We start from the raw sequence: 21,976 nt of genomic DNA on the forward strand, positions 1-21,976 counted from the left end.
TCTTTATTATATTAATTCCCAGGGCCGTTCTCAACTCTGTGCAGGGAGAATGGCAATTTAGTGCATCATTCTGACTCAGATTCTCCTACTATAAAACTCAGGCTGCATTTCCCCTCCCTGGAGGTGTGTGGCAAAAGCTCTCTCATAACCTACTAGGGAGAGCTCCAACCTCTGTGCCTGCTGCTGCTGTACAGATGCAGATCCTGTTGCCGTGATGCAAAGGCACTGCTGTAGTAGCAGGTTTCTGATAGACTCCAAGTAGGAGTGACTTTCAGCTGGACAGTCTCCAAGCCTGGAAGCAGAATGTGCTCCAACGACTTAACATTTAAAATAGGCCTATTGCATCCATCCTTTAGCTGCCCAGGAGAGTGAACACAGCAGGAGCCAGTTTGTGTCTGGTAGTGATTTAGTTATGAGTCACTCACTCCCTGATCAGTTATCTTGAGTCATTTCCACAGTAATCCATAAGCCGATGGCATCACAGTTTTTTATTATTGGCGTCAAGAGCACACCCGCACAAATAAAGCACCAGGAATGATTTTTATCCTCCGGAGCACCGAGGAATCACTCTCTGTCTATAGCAGTCACTTTGAAAGTTAAAAAGAACATGACTAACTTGCTCACTCCCTTTTAATTCCCTAAATACTTGAGAAGTAGGAGTGGGAGAGAAACTGGCCATGGGTGGAGAGTAGCAAAAAACAGGAAGAAAGCCTGAAGTTGTACCAGAGGAAGAAATGGATGGTATGATATGTGCTGAATCAATTAATAAAACTGATAATCCAATATACTGCTCACCAATTAATCATTTTCTTCACTTTCTGTCCAATGAAGGACGACAGAGGCAGGAAAATCTACATGCCCACTTTTCAGGGACTAAATGGACTTATGTCTGAGCTCTTTTCAAAATAACCTCACAGAAGACTTTGATTACTTGGGGTTCGAGAGTATATGACAGAAAAAAACAAAACTGAAAAGAAGTGGAGTCAAATAGCCATATTTTTAACCACCTTGATCCCTCACTTTCTCATCTGTAAAATAACAATATTAAAATATTCTTGTCTCATGGTTGTTGGGAGAGGTTCAATGAGACAGTGGATGTAAATATACATAGCACAACATTTGACACTTAGCATCCAATAAATATTAGTTCCCCCTTTCCCATCCCTTTTCTACTTTTATCACTTCCTCACCCTCAATCCAGTATTTATTACCCATGTTGCCTTGAGCAGTTAATTGTTCTAAGGTTCACTGTCTTTAACTATAAAATGGAAATGTAAATAAGATCAATTTTGCAGGCTTGCTGTTAGATTAAATAAGCTATCCATACAAAGCACATAGCATAGCACCCATAGTGAACATTCAATGCCTCTTATTATTATTATTGTTTGATCATTATTAATCTTTTTGAAGTAAAATAACTTATTTCTGATCAGCACAGTCAGAACTCTCCTGGAGTCATAAAATACTAGGCCTGAAGAACCTTACTTCCTGATAATCACGTATAGTGTCTCTCAACTCGGGATGGTGCCTCCCCCTAAGGGTGGGGGGCATTTGGAAACAGGGTGGGCATTTTTCCATTGTTATAGTGACTGAGAGTATTACTGGTATTTAGCACCTTGGAGCAGGAATGCAAAGCCTCCTACAATGTGTGGACATGCTCATACACAAAGAATTATCCCCTTTAGATGCCAATCACCCCACCACTAAGACACACAGAAGAATTTAACTTCTTCATGGGTGCTCAGAGAGATGGAGTATTTGACCAAAGTCCAAGAGTTAGTTAGCATTAGAGCTAGAACTAAATTTTGTATAGCGTGTTAACACTGCAAGAATTTTTGCCATCTTTTGCAATTGTCATCAACAGCATATACATCTCTATTCTTAGCCATGACAATTGTCTCTATAAAGTCAGTACAATTCCTAAGAAAAGAAAAGCCTTACAGTGTGCTTTCTTGCTTTGTCTCCAGGAGATGGAAGAAGAGAGAGAGAGAAATAGAGAGAGTGCATGAGCAAGAGGGAGAGTCGGGGAGGGAGGGAGAGGATGGAGGATGAGGGTTTCTTTTCTTTTACTGTTGAATAATAATATATTAGCTTGCTTCACTGATTCCATTATAGTAGAGGCTGGGGTAGTAACTCAGTCCCTGAGAACACAATATTAAAGAGACGAAGGTTTGATTTCAGTCCTCCTATGGGTTCATTAGTTTTACACAGAGCAAGTCCTCTTCTATAATCATAGCATGTCATGCAGGCATGTGGTGGCGAATGTCTTAAAAGGCAAGAAGCTGCCAAACACCTATAACCTCACTACCAAGAAATAGCTTAGCTACTTGTCCTGCTGAGTATGGTTCAACATCAGCTCAATATTTTATTTTAACATTTATGGCTGTGATTAGATGGCCACTGTCTTGAAAGAGTGTGGGTGAGGGGCTGGTGAGCACAGGGAGCTTCCAGGGGCTGAGTGAAGAGGTGTCTCTGATGTCCATGAAGAACAGTCAGGGATCAGTGTCTTTCAAGGATGTAACTGTAGACTTTGGCAGGGAGGAGTGCCAACTGTTGAACCTTGCTCAGAAAAGTCTGTACAGGGATGTAATGCTGGAAAATGATTTCAATTTGATCTCAATGGTGTGTCAACTTCCCAAACCAGAAGTCATTTTCAGCTTGGTGAAATATCAAGCCAGAGCTGTCTAGAATACATAGGAAGTACAGAATGGCTAACATACACCTCTGCAAAAAAGAAACATAGGCAGACCTTGAAGACAGCAGAGGAATAAGACGTGGAGATCACCTTCCTCCCCACAAATACATCAAAAATACATCTACATGTGGAACAACTCCTACAGAACACCTACTGAATGCTGGCAGAAGACCTCAGACTCCCCAAAAGGCAAGAAAATCCCCACATATCTGGGTAGGGCAAAAGAAAAAAGAAAACACAGAGATAAAATAGGAACAGCTCCCTCTGGGAGGGAGCTGTGAAGGAGGAAAAGCTTCCACACACTAGGAAGACCCTTCACTGGTGTGGATGGGGGTGGGAAGCTTTGGAGCCACAGAAGACAACACAGCAACAGGGGTGCAGAGGGCAAAGCAGAGAGATTCCCACACAGAGGATCAGTGCCAACCAGCACTCACCAGATTGAGACGGTTGTCTGCTCACCCACTGGGGCAGGTGAGAGCTGGGAGCTGAGGCTTGAGCTTCAGAGGTCAGACCCTAGGGAGTGGACTGGGGTTGGCTGCATGAAGACAGCCTGAAGGGGGCTAGTGCACTACAGCTAGCCAGGAGGGAGTCCGAGAAAAAGTCTGGACCTGATGGAGAGTCAAGAGACCATTGTTTTGGGGGGTGTGAGGAGAGAGGCTTCCTGCTCCATGTGCCCACAGATGGCAGAGCACCGCCTAAGTGAGCTCCAGAGACAGGCATGACCAATGGCTAACATCTTGGACCCCAGAGGCAGGCAAAGACCTCTATTACTGCCGCCACTGCCACCAAGAATCCTGTGTGCAAGCACAGGTCACTACCCACACCCCTCCAGAAGGCTGTGCAGCCCGCCACTGCCAGGGTCCCATGATCTAGGGCCACCTTCCCTGGAAGAACACATGGTGCACCTCAGGCTGTTGCAACATCATGCCAGTCTCTGCCACTGCAGGCATGCCCCGCATTCCAATTATGACTACCATACTCCTCCCTCTAACTAGACTGAGGGAGTAAGAGAGCCCTAATCAGCCACAGCTTTATCACCCTCCTCTCTGGGTGGGCAAGAGATGCCTGAGAGCGGCCTACACGCAGAGGTGGGGCCAAAACCAAAGCTGAACCCCAGGAGCTGTGCAAACAAAGTAGAGAAAGGGAAGTTTCTCTGTGCAGCCTCAAGAGCAGCAGATTAAATCCCCGCAATCAGCTTGATAAACCCTACATCTGTGGAGTACCTGAATAGACAACAAATGTCCCAAAATTGAGGTGATGGAATTTGGGAGCAACTGTAGCCTTGGGGTTTTCTTACTGCGTTTGATTCGTTTTTGGTTTTATGTTTATCTTAGCTTAGTTTTTAGTGCTTGTTTTCATTGGTGGGTTTGTTTACTGGTTTGGTTTCTCTCTTCCTTTTTTTTTTTCTCTTTTTGTGAGTGTGTGTGTGTGTATTTTTTTTGTGTGATTTTGTCAATTTAGTTTTGCTTTTACCATTTGTTTTGGGGTTCTGTCTGTTCACTTTTTTTTTCTTCATTTTATTCCATGCCATGCAGTTGGCAGGGTTATGGTGCTCCAGCCGGGTGTTGGGCCTGAGCCTCCAAGTTGGGAGAGCTGATTCCAGGACACTGGGCTGCCAGAGACCTTCAGAGTCCTTCCAGCTCCACATAATATAAATTGGTGAGAGCTCTCTCAGAGATCTCCATCTCAACATTAAGACTGAGCTCCACCCAATGGCCAACAAGCTCCAGTGCTGGAAAACCCATGCCAAACAACTAGTAAGAGAGGAACACAGCTCCATTCATTAGCACACAGGCTGCCTAAAGTCATATTAAGTTCAAAGACACCCCAAAACACACCAGATGCGGCCCTGCCCACAAAAGAGACAAGATCCAGCCCCACCCAAAAGAAGACAGGAACCAGTCCCCCCCACCAGGAAACCTACACAACCCACTGAAACAACTTCACCCACTGGGGGCAGACAAGAGAAATAAGAGGAACTACGAACCTGCAGCCTGCAAAAAGGAGACTGCAAACACAGTGAGTTAAACAAAATGAAAAGACAGAGAAATATGCACCAGATGCAGAAGCAAGGTAAAAACCCACCAGACCAAACAAATGAGGAAGAAATAGACAGTCTACCTGAAAAAGGATTCAGAGTAGTGATAGTAAAGATGATCCAAAATCTTGGAAATAGAATGGAGAAAATAGAATAAATGTTTAACAAGGACCTAGAAGAACTAAAGAGCACACAAACAATGATGAACAACACAATAAATGAAGTTAAAAATACTCTAGAAGGAATCAATAGCAGAATTACTGAGGCAGAAGAATGGACAATGACCTGGAAGATAGAATACTGGAAATAACGGCTGCAGAGCAGATAAAGAGAAAAGAATGAAAAGAACTGACAACAGTCTCAGAGATTTCTGGGACAATATTAAATGTAACAACTTTTGAATTATAGGGGACCTAGAAGAAGAAGAGAAAAATAAAGAGTCTGAGAAAATATTTGAAGAGATTATACTTGAAAACTTCCCTAACATGGGAAAGGAAATAGTCAATCAAGTCCAGGAAGCACAGAGAGTCCATACAGGATAAATCTGAGGAGAAACATGCCAAACCACATATTAATCAAACTATTAAAAATTAAATACAAAGAAAAAATATTTAAAGCAGGAAGGGAAAAGCAACAAATAACATACAAGGGAATCCCTATAAGGTTAAGAGCTGAACTTTAAGCAGAAACTCTGCAAGCCAGAAAGGAGTGGCAAGACATATTTAAAGTGATGAAAGGGAAAACTCTACAACCAAGATTACTCTACATAGCAAGGATCTCATTCAGATTTGACGGAGAAATTAAAACCTTTACAGACAAGCAAAAGTTAAGACAACTCAGCACCACCAAACCAGCTTTACAACAAATGCTAAAGGAACTTCTATAGGTGGGGGAAAACAAGAGAAGAAAAAGACCTACAAAAACAAACCAGAAACAATTAAGAAAATGGTAATAGGAACATACATATCAATAATTACTTTAAATTAAATGGATTAAATGCTCCAATGAAAAGAAACAGACTGGCTGAAAGGATACAAAAACAAGGCCCATATATATGCTGTCTACAAGAGACCCACTTCAGACCTAGGGACACACACAGGCTGAAAGTGAGGGGATGGAAAAAGATATTGTATGCAAATGGAAATCAAAAGAAAGCTGGAGTAGCAGTTCTCATATCAGACAAAATAGACGTTAAAATAAAGTCTATAACAAGAGACAAAGAAGAAAACCACATAATTATCAAGGGATCAATCCAAGAAGAAGATAAAACAATTGTAAATATTTATGAACCCAACAAAGGAGCACCTCAATATAAAAGGCAAATGCTAACAGCCATAAAAGGGGAAACTGACAGTAACACAATAATAATAGGGGACTTTACACCCCACTTTCACCAATGGACAGATCATCCAAAATGAAAAAAAATAAGGAAACACAAGCTTTAAATGACACATTAGACTACATGGACTTAACTGATATTTATAGGACATTCCATCCAAAAACAACAGAATACACTTTCTTCTCAAGTGCACATGGAACATTCTCCAGGATACATCATATCTTGGGTCACAAATCAAGCCTTGGTAAAGTTAAGAAAATTGAAATCATATCAAGTACATTTTCTGACCACAATGCTATAAGACTAGATATCATTTACAGGAAAAAATCTGTAAAAAATACAAACACATGGAGGCTAAACAACATGCTACTAAAGAACCAAGAGATGACTGAAGAAATCAAAGAGGAAATCAAAAAATACCTAGAAACAAATGACAACGAAAACACGATGACCCAAAACCAATGGGATGCAGCAAAAGCAATTCTAAAGGGAAGTTTATAGCAATACAATCCCACCTCAAGAAACAAGAAACATCTCAAATAAACAACCTAACCTTACACCGAAAGCAATTAGACAAAGCAAAACAAAAAAACCCCAAAGTTAGCAGAAGGAAATAAATCATAAAGACCAGATCAGAACCTCCTAGAGAAATGGAAATAAAAACAAAAATTAAAAAACGGGACCTATTGAAACTTCAAAGCTTTTGCACAGCAAAGGAAACCATAAACAAGACCAAAAGACAACCCTCAGAATGAGAGAAAATATTTGCAAATGAAGCAACTGACAAAGGATTAATCTCCAAAATTTATAAGCAGCTCATGCAGCTCAATAACAAAAAAAACAAACAACCCAATCCAAAAATGGGCAGAAGACCTAAATAGACATTTCACCAAAGAAGATATACAGACTGCCAACAAACACATGAAAGAATGCTCAACATCATTAATCATTAGAGAAATGCAAATCAAAACTACAATGAGATATCAACTCACACCAGTCAGAATGGCCATCATCAAAAAATCTAGAAACAATAAATGCTGGAGAGGGTGTGGAGAAAAGGGAACACTCCTGCACTGCTGGTGGGAATGTGAATTGGTTTAGCCACTATGGAGAACAGTATGGAGGTTCCTTAAAAAAACTACAAATAGAACTACCATATGACCCAGCAATCCCACTACCGGGCATATACCCTGAGAAAACCAAAATACAAAAAGAGTCATGTACCAAAATGTTCATTGCAGCTCTGTTTACAATAGCCCGGAGATGAAAACAACCTAAGTGCCCATCATCGGATGAATGGATAAAGAAGATGTGGGACATATATGCAATGGAATATTACTCAGCCATAAAAAGAAATGAAATTGAGCTATTTGTAATGAGGTGGATAGACCTAGAGTCTGTCATACAGAGTGAAGTAAGTCAGAAAGAAAAAGACAAATACCATATGCTAACACATATATATGGAATTTAAGGGGAAAAAAATGTCATGAAGAACCTAGGGGTAAGACAGGAATAAAGACACAGACCTACTGGAGAACAGACTTGAGGATATGGGGAGGGGGAAGGGTGAGCTGTGACAGGGCGAGAGAGAGGCATGGACATGTATTCACTAACAATCGTAAGGTAGATAGCTAGTGGGAAGCAGCCGCATGGCACAGGGATATTGGCTCGGTGCTTTGTGACCGCCTGGAGGGGTGGGATAGGGAGGGTGGGAGGGAGGGAGATGCAAGAGGGAAGAGATATGGGAACATATGTATATGTATAACTGATTCACTTTGTTATAAAGCAGAAACTAACACACCATTGTAAAGCAATTATACCCCAATAAAGATGTTAAAAATAAATAAATAAATAAATAACAATATAAAATAACCCAAAAAAAAGAAAAGAAAAAAAATGATGAAGAAGAAAAAAACTATCCTCTATAGTTCACCCCAACAGAAAAAAAGTATTAAATATAATATTACTTAAAATTCACAGGACGAGAAACAAGTGAAGGTGAAAGTATTGCTAAAATTAATATAAAATTTTCCTCAAAACAAGAGCTATTAGTACTGAAAAGTTCCATTTAAACAGTTTTTAAAAATCAAGTTTATCTCTTAGGGGAAAACATACACAGAACACTCTATGACATAAATCACAGCAAGATCGTTTTTGACCCACTCCTAGAGAAATGGAAATAAAAACAAAAATAAAAAAATGGTACCTAATGAAACTCAAAAGCTTTTGCACAGCAAAGGAAACCATAAACAAGACGAAAAGACAACCCTCAGAATGGCAGATAATATTTGCAAATGAAGCAACTGACAAAGGATTAATCTCCAAAATTTACAAGCAGCTCATGCAGCTCAATATCAAAAAAACAAACAATCCAAAAATGGGCAGAAGACCTAAATAGACATTTCTTCAAAGAAGATATCCATATGGCCAGCAAACACATGAAAGGATGTTCAACATCACTAATCATTAGAGAAATGCAAATCAAAACTACAATGAGGTATCATCTCACACCCGTCTGAATGGCCATCGTCAAAAAATCTACAAACAATAAATGCTGGATGGGGTGTGGAGAAAAGAGAACCTTCTTGCACTGTTGGTGGGAATGTAAATTGATACAACCACCATGGAGAACAGTGTGGAGGTTCCTTAAAAAACTAAAAATAGAATTACCATACGACCCAGCAATCCCACTACTGGGCATGTACCCTGAGTAAACCATAATTCAAAAAGAGACATGTACCCCCATGTTCATTGCAGCACTATTTACAATAGCCAGGACATGGAAGCAACCTAAGTGTCCATCGACAGATGAATGAATAAAGAAGATGTGGTACATATATACAATGGAATATTACTCAGCCATAAAAAGAAACAAAATTGCATTATTTGTAGTGAGGTGGATGGATCTAGAATCTGTCATACATAGTGAAGTAAGTCAGAAAGAGAAAAACAAATACTGTATGCTAACACATATATATGGAATCTAAAAAAAATAAATGGTTCTGATGAACCTAGGAGCAGGACATGAATAAATACACAGACACAGAGAATGGACTTGAGGACATAGGGGTTGGGAGGGGAAGCTGGGACGAAGTGATAGGGTAGCATTGACATATATACACTACCAAATGTAAAATAGATAGCTAGTGGGAAGCAGCTGCATAGCACAGGGAGATCAGCTCAGTGTTTTGTGACCACCTAGAAGGGTGGGATAGAGAGGGTGTGAGAGAGGTGTAAGAGGGAGGGGATATGGAGATATATGTATACATATAGCTGATTCACTTTGTTATACAGCAGAAACTAACACAACATTGTAAAGCAATTATACTCCAATAAAGATGCAAAAAAAAAGAAACCCAACCATTTATGGAGCACCTACTGCTTGCAGGGCACTGTGCTAGATGCTGAGGTATTAAGATGAATTAGACACAGTCCATGGCCTCAAGAAACTCTGATTACCACAGAGGACAAAAATGTAAGCAAATTATTCCCATAGAATTGGTATTACGGTAGAGGAAGAATTATTGATTTATAGAGTAAGCTGAACTAGGAAATTGATTTTGATTAGTTGTTGAACTGTTTTAAATAACATAGTCACACCAGATGCCTTAATAAACCAAAAGAAAGAGAGTTTATTGTAGTCAAAATAACTGTCTTCTATCACAAATTTCCACATTTGTCTATCTCATTTTCAGATTTAAGATGTATACAGAGTAAGACAGTCTAAGCGTCACCTGAATACTAGCTGTATGTCCTTTGGAATGTTATTTATGTTCCCTAAGCCTTGGTTTCTTCAACTGGAAAAAACATAAGTTAAGTATCCCTGCCCTACTTAACTCTGAGTATTGTTGTAGGAATGGAAGGAGATAATATGAATGCTTTATATATATTATATGTGATCAAACCACTTCTTCTTTCCAGAAAGACTACATTTCTGAGCCCCTTGTAGCTAAGGAGAGAATTCGACTAATTCTCACCAATAGAATATTAGTAAAGGTGATATCACTTCTAGCCCTAAGCATTTAAAGTGGGTGTATTTTCTTCACAAATCATCTTTTCCCCTGTGCAGCAACATGGGAGGCCTTGCATTCCAGATTGCCTAAGTACAAAATTGAAGAAGGTGGTCCAATCTGTATTGGACTTGGTATGAGTAAGAAATAAATGCCTACTTTATTGTCACTGAGATTTTACTGTGTGTGTATTACTGCAGCATGGCCTACCTCATACTGACTAACACATAACAGATGTAAATTATTATTTTGAAATGCACTAGCATACTTAGATGGTCTCATTACCTGGCAGCTCTGGGACTGTTTATTGCAAAGCCTCAGGATCAGCAGTCCTCAGAGCACTTGTTATTCTATAGTTAAAACATTCTCCTGAATACTGAATAAAACCTATATGACCTTCCATCTCTCACTTCTGGTCTCATTTTTCCCCTCTCTTCAAATCAAATGCTAACTTCAGCATATGTTCTGAAACTCTTAATGAATGTGTCTGATTGCCTAAAAAGTCAATATTCCAAATAGGTGATAGATGTCAATTTGCCAATTTTATTCATGTCAGAAACCAATAGCTTTAAAAACTTCTTAGCTGGACAACAAAGATGTTGATCACAACAAGTAAAGGACTTGTCTGCATCTGCAAAGAGACTTGTTACCTAAGGGAAAGCTGTCAAAATGGTATATTTCAGACTAGAAAGACTCAACACAAGAGCATTTACTGTGGTGTACATCACAGATGAAAACATTTGGAATACTTACCAAAGTCACTTTTTTATAGAAGTTCTTGTTGCAGACATCATCAGAAGTTGAAAAATACACAAATACGAAATGTGTACAATTACTACAAGATCATAGAATCGTAATGCTCTGGAAATACCTTACCTGTTCTAAATTTGGCCTCTAGTAACATATTCATTACCAACTTTGATTCTAGGATGGATCAAGCCCTTCACCAGCTCAGAGGAGTTAACGCCCATGAGGAAAGCAGCTTTGTCAGCATCTGGTCAGAAGAAAGGAAGGAAAAGAAGGGAAGGAGGAAGGGAGAGAGAAAAAGAGAAGGAGGAAAGTGGGGAGGGGAGAGAGCAAGGAAAACACTATTAAAATTCATTCCACTGTAGCCCAATAGACTATCCAAAAGATGGAAGGATGGTTTGTTTAGAATGATATAGCAAGGTAGATTGTAGTTTGGGAATAAATGCATGAATCCTAAATGTTTAAAAGCCTCTATTTCTTAGAAATGCAAATCAAAACCACAATGAACTGCCACTTCACACCCACTAGAATAGCTATAATCAAAAAGACAGACAATAACGAGTTTTGGTGAAGAAGTGGAGAAATTGGAACCTTCGTACGCTACTAGAATATGAAATGGTACAGCTGCTATAGAAAACCATTTGGCAGCTCCTCAAGAGTTAAACATAGTTACTATAGGACCCAGAAATTCCACTCTTAGGTACACACCCAAGAGAAATAAAAAGTATGTTCATACAAAATCGTTGTACACAAACGTTCCCAGTAGCATTATTCATTATGGCCAAAACATGAAAAAAACACAAATGTCCATCAGCTGATGACTGGATAAACAAAATGTGGTATATTAATACAATGGAACTTTTTTAGTCGTAAAATGGAATGAAGTATTGATGCATGCTACAACATGGATGAGGCTTGAAAACTTTATAGTAAGGGAAAGAATCCTGACACAAAGGCCATATATTGTACGATCTTATTTATATGAACTGTCCAGAATAGGCAAGTCCATAGAGACAGAAAGTAGATTTGTAGTTGCCAGGGGCTAGGAGAGAAAGGAATGGAGAGTAGCTACTTTAGGGTACAGGATTTCTTTTTGGAGTAATGAAATGTTCTGGAATTAAGTAGGCGTGATGGTCACACAACATTGTGAATATGCTTAAACTCACTAAACTGTGCATCTTAAAAGGATAAATTTTATAATACGGGAATTATAACTCAATTTTTAAAAAGAATCTTTTTCTTGATACTGGCCCTCTTCTGAAAAGAACTATTTATCTGAAGGACATGAAAAATCTCATTTTCGTTATTTGCCTATTTTCCCCTTCTACATATACATTTGTAGATCTTTTCAATGAAACCGGAACTTGGACCATGTCATTGGATAATTCAAGACAGCTGCCAATCAACAGAAGCCAGAACACTTGCCCAGTATCTTTCAGAAACCTTTCCTTTTCCTGTGAAATCTCTGCCCCATAGTGCCCTCTGCTGCCTAACAAGAATACTTACAACCCATACAATTGTACTTTTATAAAACAGCACTTCTATCTTCTAAGGAAAGAAGTGAAGAATAAGCGTTATCAGAAGGAAAAGTAAATAGACATGTATCACACCAGGTGTTAAAAAATGGCAATAACACAAAAGAATGCCACAGGCAAAAAGTTATAAACACATTTCAAATTGCAGATTTTTTCAGTTATCAGACAAAAGAAATATTTTACTCAATTGAACCTCTCTGCTGTCTTCCATTTTTTTTTTTTTTTTTTTTTTTTTAGCGGTACGCGGGCCTCTCACTGTTGTGGCCTCTCCCATCGCGGAGCACAGGCTCCGGACGCGCAGGCTCAGCGGCCATGGCTCACAGGCCCAGCCGCTCTGCGGCATGTGGGATCTTCCTGGACCGGGGCACGAACCCGTGTCCCCTGCATCGGCAGGCGGACTCTCAACCACTGCACCACCAGGGAAGCCCTGTCTTCCATTTTAAATGAATCCTGAGATATGCTAGTATATCTGATGTAGTAACTCCATAAAATTAATGTCTTAATATAGAAGAAAATCCAGTCTTTCCTTACTTCACTAAGAAGTACAAAATTTCCTGAGCAATAACCACAAATAGAGAACAAAGTAAAAACAAAACACATTTAGAGAGCTGTATGTCATTTGTACTAACAATATCCATTTCCTTTCTGTCAGCCTTTAAAATTTTCAAAGGCTTGAAAAGCTTGAAATGTTTGATTTGCTTGTTAAATAAAATCAAGGTATACTATACATACATTTCTAGAAGCTCTACACCTACTCCATATCAATGATAATGGTCTAGGTACTCAGTTGCTATGAAACCTTTCAAAATGCAAAGCCTTTTGGGAAAATAAATGGAAAAATCAAAAGTAAAGCAGATATGCTCATCCTATGCTGAGTTATTCCTGCTAGGAGTGCCATGTTTGGAGACAAAAGCCTGATTATTTCAAGTTGAGAAGCCAATGGGTCAGAATCATAGACTTTTTGAAGCAGAAGAGACTTTAAAGAGCATCTAACCCAAAATGAAAATATTTCAAAGGAAGGGAGAAATGCAGCGTGCCTGATGAATCTGAGCAGAGATGAATAGTAACCAACAATGTGAAAAACGAACAATTCCACAATATCTGTCCAGAAAAAAAAAGACAGGAGTCCGATTTTCTATGCATTGGAAGCATTCAGATGGACAATATAGGTAACAATAGTCTCAATCTCATACAACCTTTTCCCAGTGTTAAGGACAGTCCTTTGAGTCTATTTTTATCCATGAACAAAGGAAACCAAAATTCTCTGTACAGTATCCCAACTTAAGCTCTAATAGAAATAGCCTTCAACATTACAGAATTATTTCTCATCTACTCCAAAGACACTCAAGGATATGCAGATAGAGGAGTAGTGGATTTATCCCACAGCTGTACATTAGACATCTCATGTTCTCCTTTTTTTTTTTTTACAGAAAATAATAGTTGTCATCATATTCCAAAAAAAAAAAAAACTTCATTTGCATTAAAAGTTAAATCTATGAATAAATGTCCTGACATTTAGGAGATGCCATCATGAAGACAGCATCATCTGTAAACATATTTTCAACATGTAAGCTGATGTGTTCCCCAAAGAGGCTTTATGAAATTCCTATCAATAAACATCATTTTCTAGGACGTTGTGAATAAAACCATGAATTTTAACTTAGGTTTTATGATATTACCTGGGAGAGGTTTAGCTAGAGGGGGTTCTCAAATGGTGGTGTGGATTAGAATAGCCTGGGGAGCTCATAAAGGAACAAAGGACTAGCTCACTGAAGAAGGTTAGGGTCTGGGCCCATTTTTTAGCATGTTTGCCGGGTGATTCTGATACACATGAGGGTCTGAGAACAGTCCTTCTCAGAGGGCCCTCAACCTTGTCTGTACATTGGGGTCACCTGGCAAGTTATAAAAACAAATCCTTATGCTTGCATCCTCCCTCAGAGATTGGTTTCCTTTGGTCTGGGTGAGGCCTGAGCTTCAGGAATTAAAAAGCTCCCCAGGTGCTTTCTGATGTGCAACCAAGTTTGAGAACTACTCTCTAGAGAAGGGTAGACAGGTTTGGTAAATACATTTAGAAGATGGAGAGAACAAAGTCTGACTGCAACTGAAAACAGGTAAGGAGGTAGAGAAAAACAAGAGGCAATCCTTTCCAGTGTGACAATTCTATCCCAGTTCTATCTGATCTGTAAATAACCAGATACAAAGAAACAAAATCCAGTTTTGTCAAACCACAATCTGGCTAATGTGGAAAAGGGTTTTGAAAATGATCTTCAATTAGTCTTTTATGTAGGGTTATAATACGGTTTCTGAGCTGTTCAAACTTCCTTAATTTATTGAACTGAGTTTCTGAGCACTTGCTATGTGCAAGGCCTGGTGCTAGATGCTATAGTAAGAAGATAGATAAACAAGACATAAATCCTTGCTGTCAAGGGGTTTATAATCCATGAGAGTAAATAAAACACAGGCAAAAATAGCAAGTCAATAAAACAACTGCCTATAAGAGACAAATCATGAGTATCATGAAAGTTTGAAAGAGAAAGAGATCCCTTCTGGACTGCATGACCAGAGAAGACTTCAAGAAAGAAACAGCATTTCATCTGAGCCTTGGAGGATGAGAAGGGTTTTGATGGGCAAGTATGGGAGAACAAGCATTTCTGAGATAGGGAACAGCATGACTTAAAGGCCCAGAGGCAGGCAGTGCAGCGATGGTCAAAGACGGTGGATAGTACCAACAAGTTAGGAAGTGAGATAAACAGAAATGTGGGTGATTTGTGGTCTCAGGAGACATCTGATGCCACTGTAGGTATTAATTAAATAATGGGGATATGTTAAAGGGCTGTTAGCAGAGAAATGGCATAATAAGAGTCAGGCTTCAGAACGATTAATGTTGTGGAAGCATGCAAGATAGACAAGAGTGAGATTACAGAGAAAGCGAACCCACTGTGGGACACTGGAGTGCAAAATTGCTGAAAGTCTAAACTAAGAACGGGAAAGGGAAAAAGAGAGACTGAGAAACATGACCAAGAGGTTTCTAACCCAAGAAGCAGAGAGAAGAGCAGTACTGTGAATATGAATAGAAAAGTCAACAGGAAGACATCACTTGGGGGACGCTATGATACACTGAGTTTTAGCCACGCAGGGTTTAGGGTAGCAGTAGAATATGCAGTAGAAAGTTAGAAATATGAGGTTGGGACTCAAGAAGGAGGTAAAGGCAAGGATGTCCCCTTAGGTTTGGGTCCCTTCCCCCTTTCCATCCTCTTCTCCATCTGTCCAGCTCCTTCAATTCCTTCTTAAATGACTGGGAGGAAACGTACAAGTGCTTAATATATTAATATTAAGAGCCCTTAGATATCAATAAGAAAAATCCCGTACCTCAATTTTAAAAATGGGCTAACAATGGAAATAAAAATTCAAAAAAGAAACAATACAAATAGGTAATAGCCCACAAAAATGTTAACTTTATTAATACTTAAATGTAAAATAAAATCTGGCTAACTGGCAGGAGGAAAATTGTAACTGCTAATATTGGTGAGCATATTGAGAAAGTCACTCAACTAGAAAAAGACAAAGGATATGTCCTATGTCCCTGAGTGGGTAGGATTCATTTAACAAATAATTATTTACTACTACAGTAAGGGCTACTATGATACAGTGCCAGGCACTGTATTAAAACCTAGAAATACAGCAGTGCATAACAAATTAGGCCCCTGCTCCTAGGGAGCTTACATCTGATGGAGACTGGGGAGTAAGACACCCAATAAAAAACAGCTGTATGAATGACACAAACAAAAATATTCAGGGTAAGGAGATAGAGGATGATGAGAAGGAGGTGGGGGCAGTCATGGAAGGGTTTTCTGATAACATAACATCCAAGAAGGCACCTTGACAAAGTGAGGGAGTCAGCCATGAAGATACCTAGGAAGAGCCCCAGATAGAAGGAGGAGTTAGTGAAAATGTCCTGCAACAGGAGAGCTCGAATGATCCCAAAAGAGCCAAGAGACCTGTGGGCTGAGTGAGAGGAGTGAGTGAATGGGGAAAGGGTAGGTAGGTGGGGGTTCTGCACCTGATTCCACTGAGGTGCGTGGGTCCATGCTAGGCAGTTCTGTGGCACCAGCTGCATGTCTCAACTCTTACACCAACTACCTGGAGATAGCATCAGATTCCACACGTTAAGAGTTCAGTCCTACAAGACTGCTTCCCCCAATTCAGATGCCAATTGTGAGTCCAGGTTGTCACTTAGGCTACTGACCGACCAGCTACAGATTGGAGGTTCCAACAACACCCTCCTTGGGTTCAGTTAATTTGCTAGAGGCTCACAGAACTCAGAAAGACACTTTACTTATTAGATCAATGATTTATTGTAAAAGAATATAATTCGGGAATAGCCAAATGGGGAAGATGTATAGGACAAGGTATGCGTAAAGGGTACAGAGCTTCCACGCCTTCTCCAAGGATGCCAGTTTCCCCAAATCTCCACGTGCTCAGCAACCAAGAAGATACCTGAACGCTGTCCTTTTAAGATTTCATTTTTTAGGCTTCATTACATGGGCATGGTCGATTGAATTATTGGCCATTGGTGATTGAACTCAATCTCTAGCCCTGCTCCTCTGCCCTGACAGGGGTGGGATTGAAAGTTCCAACTCTCTAATCATAGGGTTAGTTCTTGTGGTGACAAGACCCTATCCATAGGTACAGTCCAAAAGTCACCTTGTTAACATAAAAGGCATCTTTATGGCTCTCATCACTCAAGAAATTCCAAATTAAGAGCTCTGTGCCAGATATTGGGACAAAGACCAAATATAAGTTTCATATTATCAAGCATAATATGGAGATGGGATTATAGAGAGATTTAGAGAGGTAACAGAAGGAGGCTATGATGAGGATTGAGGGTTTATTTTGAGTAAGATGGAAGCCACGCATGAACCTAGCACCAAGGAGGGAACATGGGCTAGTTTACTCTATGAAAGGATCACTGCTGGCTGCAATATGTAGAACTACAGTGATGGGATGAGGGAGGAGACAGGGAGATCAGTAAGGAGGTTATCACAACAGTCTGGTGAGAAATGGTGGTTCAGGCTAAGCGGTGGCAGTGAACATGTGATTGTGGGTAGTTGTGAGTTTTACATATATTTAAAGGTAGAGACAACAAGAAAGAGAGAAGTTCAGGATGACTCTAAGATTTGAGTCAGGAGAATCCAGTTGACATTTATTAAGAAGACTGAGAAATGAAGGGGCAGGAAGAGATGAAGAGTTCAGTTCTATACATGTTGAGTTTGAGTTGATCAGCTAAGAAATGAGCAGAGAAAAGTTTCAAGAGTTGAGCTCAGCAGACTTATAGCAGTTAGAAGTAAGGAAGATGAGGACGCTCCAGTAAAGAACCTGAGAAGGAACCACCATGGAGACTGTATGAGATGTGTTGCTTCATTTGCTTATCTGTATTTTCTAATTAATAACTATGCCTTGTTTTTGTAATAAAAATAATTTTAAAAACTTTGTTTCAAAGCGTTGGAAAAGCAAAAAAAAGAACAAGGACAAAAACAGCAAAATAAGGCAGCAAGATGCCATGAAAGCATATATTAATATATTAATATAGAAGATGTTTACACAATATCCAGGGCACATTTCCTTACTGTATTTTCCTCTGAGCTCAAGTGTCTTCTTCTCTGAGGGGACTTTCTGACCACCCTATCAATGATAACCCCCTAACTCCTATTATTTTTTATTCTTTTACTCTGCTTTAATTTTTTCATTCTGACTTCACGCATATTTGTCCATTTATGTATATATTGTCTATCTCCCACACTAGACAATCAAGACAGGGATTATATCTTGTTCATAGGTATATCTCTAGCACCAGGAATAGTCCCCCACACAGACTGCCCCCCCAAAATATTTGTTAAACAATAAAAAAACAAACAATGCAACCAAAAAATGGGCAAAGGAATTGAATAGATATTTCTGCAAAGAAGATATACAAATGTCCAATAAATACATGAAGATACGCAACATCACTAATCATCAAGGAAATGCAATTCAAAACCACAATGAGCGTGTCTCCCCACAACTAGAGTACCTGCTGGCTGCTGGTGGGGGACCCTGGTGCCCAAGGAGATGGGAGGAACCCCCAAGTGAACTGGTAGGATGTGGGGGTACTGAGGGAGGAGGAGAAGTGGAGACCAGACAGATCAGTGACCCTGAGGCTGGGGAGATCAGGAGAGGCAGGTGGGAGAGGCCCTCTAGGAGGAGCAGGAGAGGAGGCAATTGCCCCAGCCACTCAGGCCTGGGGAGCCTGCCGGGCTCCCAGGCTGGTCCCCTGCCCTCCAGGGCGCACCCCCTCCCCCTGGCTACATTGGTCCTGGGGACATAGGAGGGAGGTCAGGAGATCAGGAGAGGCAGGTGGGAGGGGCCCTCCAGGAGGAGCGGGAGAGGAGAGGGCATTTGTCTCGCCCACTTGAAACCAGGAAGCCTGCTGGGCTCCCAGGTGAGGTCCCTGCCCTCTGACATGGGGGCGGGAGGCACGCCTGGGCCCCTTCTGTTCTGTTGAGCCTAAGCTCCGACACCCCCACAGCCCCCAGGGCATTTTCCAGCCCTGTGGGTCCTAAGGATACACCCCACCCACCGCCCAAACCTTGCCCTTGCTTAGGCCCCACCTTCTACAGCTAAGGCCCTCACCACCCCCCCATTTTTTTCTTTTCTTTTTCTTTTCCCTCCTCCTCTTTTTTTTACTATTGTGGTACGTTGTACCTTCCAGTTGTTGATTCATCTATATTTTAATTTTTTTATTCTTTCTAATATATCTGTTAGTTTTCTAGTCTAATTTTGTTTTTTACTTTGTTATTGTACTCTCTCTCTCTTTTTTTTTTTTTTTTTTTTTTGCAACCCCATGTGGCTTGCGAGCTCTTGGTTTGTGAGCATGGGTTTGGACTGAAGCTCCTACAGTGGGAGCTCCAAGTCTGAACCACTGAACTAACAGAGAACCTGAGACCCCAGGGAATATTCATCAGAATGAGGTCTCACAGAGGTCCTCATTTCAGCACCAGGACCCAGCTCTACCCAACAGCCTACAAACTCCAGTGTTGGAAGCCTACGGCCAAACAGAAAGTAAGACAGGAATACAATCCCACTCATAAAAAAAAAAAAAAAGAGAGAGAGATGGCAAAAAATACGTCACAGATGAAGGAGCAAGGTAAAAACCTACAATACCAAATAAATGAACAGGAAATAGGCAATCTACCTGAAAAAGAATTCAGAGTAATGATAATAAAGATGATCCAGAATCTCAGAAATAGAATGGAGGCACAGAATGAGAAAATACAAGAAATTCTTAACAAAGATCTAGAAGAACTAAAGAACAAACAAACAGAGATGAACAACACAATAACTGAAATGAAAAATACATTAGAAGGAATCAATAACAGAATAATGGAGGCTGAAGAAAGAATAAGTGAGCTGGAGACAAAATGCTGGAAATAACTGCCAAGGAGCAGAATAAAGAGAAAAGAATGAAAAGAATTGAAGACAATCTCAGAGACCTCTGGGACAACACTAAATGCACCAATATTCGAATTATAGGGGTCCCAGAAGAAGAAAAGAAAAAGAAACGGTCTAAGAAGATATGTGAAGAGATTACAGTCCAAAACTTCCCTAACATGGGAAAGGAAAGAGTCATCTAAGTTGAGGAAGCACAGAGAGTCCCATATAGGATAAACCTTAGGAGGAACACACAAAGGTACATATTAATCAAATTAACAAAAATTAAATTCAAAGAAAAAGTATTAAAAGCAGGAAGGGAAAAACAAAAAATAACATACAAAGGAATCCCCATAAGGTTATCAATTGATTTTTCAGCAGAAACTCTGCAGGCCAGAAGGGAGTAGCAAGGTATACTTAAAGTGTTAAAGAGAAAAACCTACAAACAAGATTATTCTACCCAGCAAGGATTTCATTCAGATTTGATGGAGAAATCAAAAGCTTTTCAGACAAGCAAAAGCTAAGAGAATTCAGCACCATCAAACCAGCTTTACAACAAATGCTAAAGAAACTTCTCTAGGTGGGAAACACATGAGTAGAAAAAGACTCACAAAAACAAGCCCAAAACAATTAAGAAAATGGTAATAGGAACATACACATCGATAATAACCTTGAACATAAATGGATTAAGTGTGCCAACCAAGAGACACAGACTGGCTGAATGGATAGAAAAACAAGACCCATATATATGCTGTCTACAAGAGACCCACTTCAGATGTAGGGACACATACAGACTCAAAGTGAAGGGATGGAAAAAGATATTCCATGCAAATGGAAATCAAAAGAAAGCTGGAGTAGCAATACTCATATCAGATAAAATAGACTTTAAAATAAAGACTGTTACAAGAGCTAAGGAAGGACACTACATATGATCAAGGGATCAATCCAAGAAGAAGATATAAAAATTATAAATGTTTATGCACCCAACATAGGAGCACCTCAATTCATAAGGCAAATGCTAACAACCATGAAAGGCAAAATCGACAGTAACACAATAATAATAGGAGACTTTAACACCCCACTTTCACCAATGGACAGATCATCCAAAATGAAAATAAATAAGGAAACACAAGCTTTAAATGACACAATAGGCCAGATAGATTTAACTGGTATTTATAGAACATTCCACCCAAAAGTGGCAGGATACACTTTCTTCTCAAGTGCACACAGAACATTCTCCAGGATAGATCACATCATGGGTCACAAATCAAGCCTCAGAATATTTAATAAAATTGAAATCATATGAAGCATCTTTTCTGACAACAATGCTATAAGATTGGAAATCAATTACAGGAAAAAAACTGTAAAAAACACAAATACATGGAGGCTAAACAGTGCACTACTAAATAACGAAGAGATCACTGAAGAAATCAAAGAAGAAAAAAAAATACAAAGGAACAAATGACAGTGAAAAGATGATCCAAAACCTATGGGGCACAGCTAAAGCAGTTCTAAGAGGGAAGTTTATAGCAATTCAATCTCACCTCAAGAAACAAGAAAAATCTCAAATAAACAATCTAACCGTACACTTAAAACAATGAGAGAAAGAAGAACAAAGAAAACCCAAAATCAGTAGAAGGAAAGAAATCATAAAGATCAGAGCAGAAATAAATGAAATAGAAACGAAGAAAACAATAGCAAAGATCAATAAAACTAAAATCTGGTCCTTTGAGAAGACAAACAAAATTGATAAACCCTTAGCCAGACTCATCAAGAAAAAAAGGGAGAGGATGCAAATCAATAAAATTAGAAATGAAAAAGGAGAAACACAACTGACACCGCAGAAATACAAAGTATTATAAGAGACTACTACAAACAACTATATGCCAATAAAATGGACAACCATGAAGAAATGGACAAATTCTTCGAAAGGTATAATTTTCCAAGACAGAACCAGGAAGAATTAGAAAATATAAACAGAAATATCACAAATAATGAAATTGAAACCATAATTAAAACTCTTTCAACAAACAAAAGTCCAGGACCAGACAGATAGAATTCACTTCACAGGCGAATTCTATCAAACATTTAGAGAAGAGCTAACACCCGTCCTTCTCAAACTCTTCCAAAAAGTTGTAGAAGGAG

The 21,976-nt window shown here is 39.5% G+C and overlaps 1 protein-coding gene across 1 annotated transcript in view; it reads right to left on the minus strand.

Moving 5' to 3' along the window:
- Window positions 1–21,976, minus strand: part of MYH15 (myosin heavy chain 15) — a 164,212-nt gene that overhangs the window by 111,272 nt on the left and 30,964 nt on the right. The window contains 2 exon segments of the mRNA XM_069540651.1: window positions 193–292; window positions 10,975–11,076. Coding sequence (XP_069396752.1) covers window positions 193–292; window positions 10,975–11,076 — 202 coding nt within the window.

This window comes from Delphinus delphis, chromosome 4 (assembly GCF_949987515.2).
Source record: "Delphinus delphis chromosome 4, mDelDel1.2, whole genome shotgun sequence".
Taxonomy (NCBI): domain Eukaryota; kingdom Metazoa; phylum Chordata; class Mammalia; order Artiodactyla; family Delphinidae; genus Delphinus; species Delphinus delphis.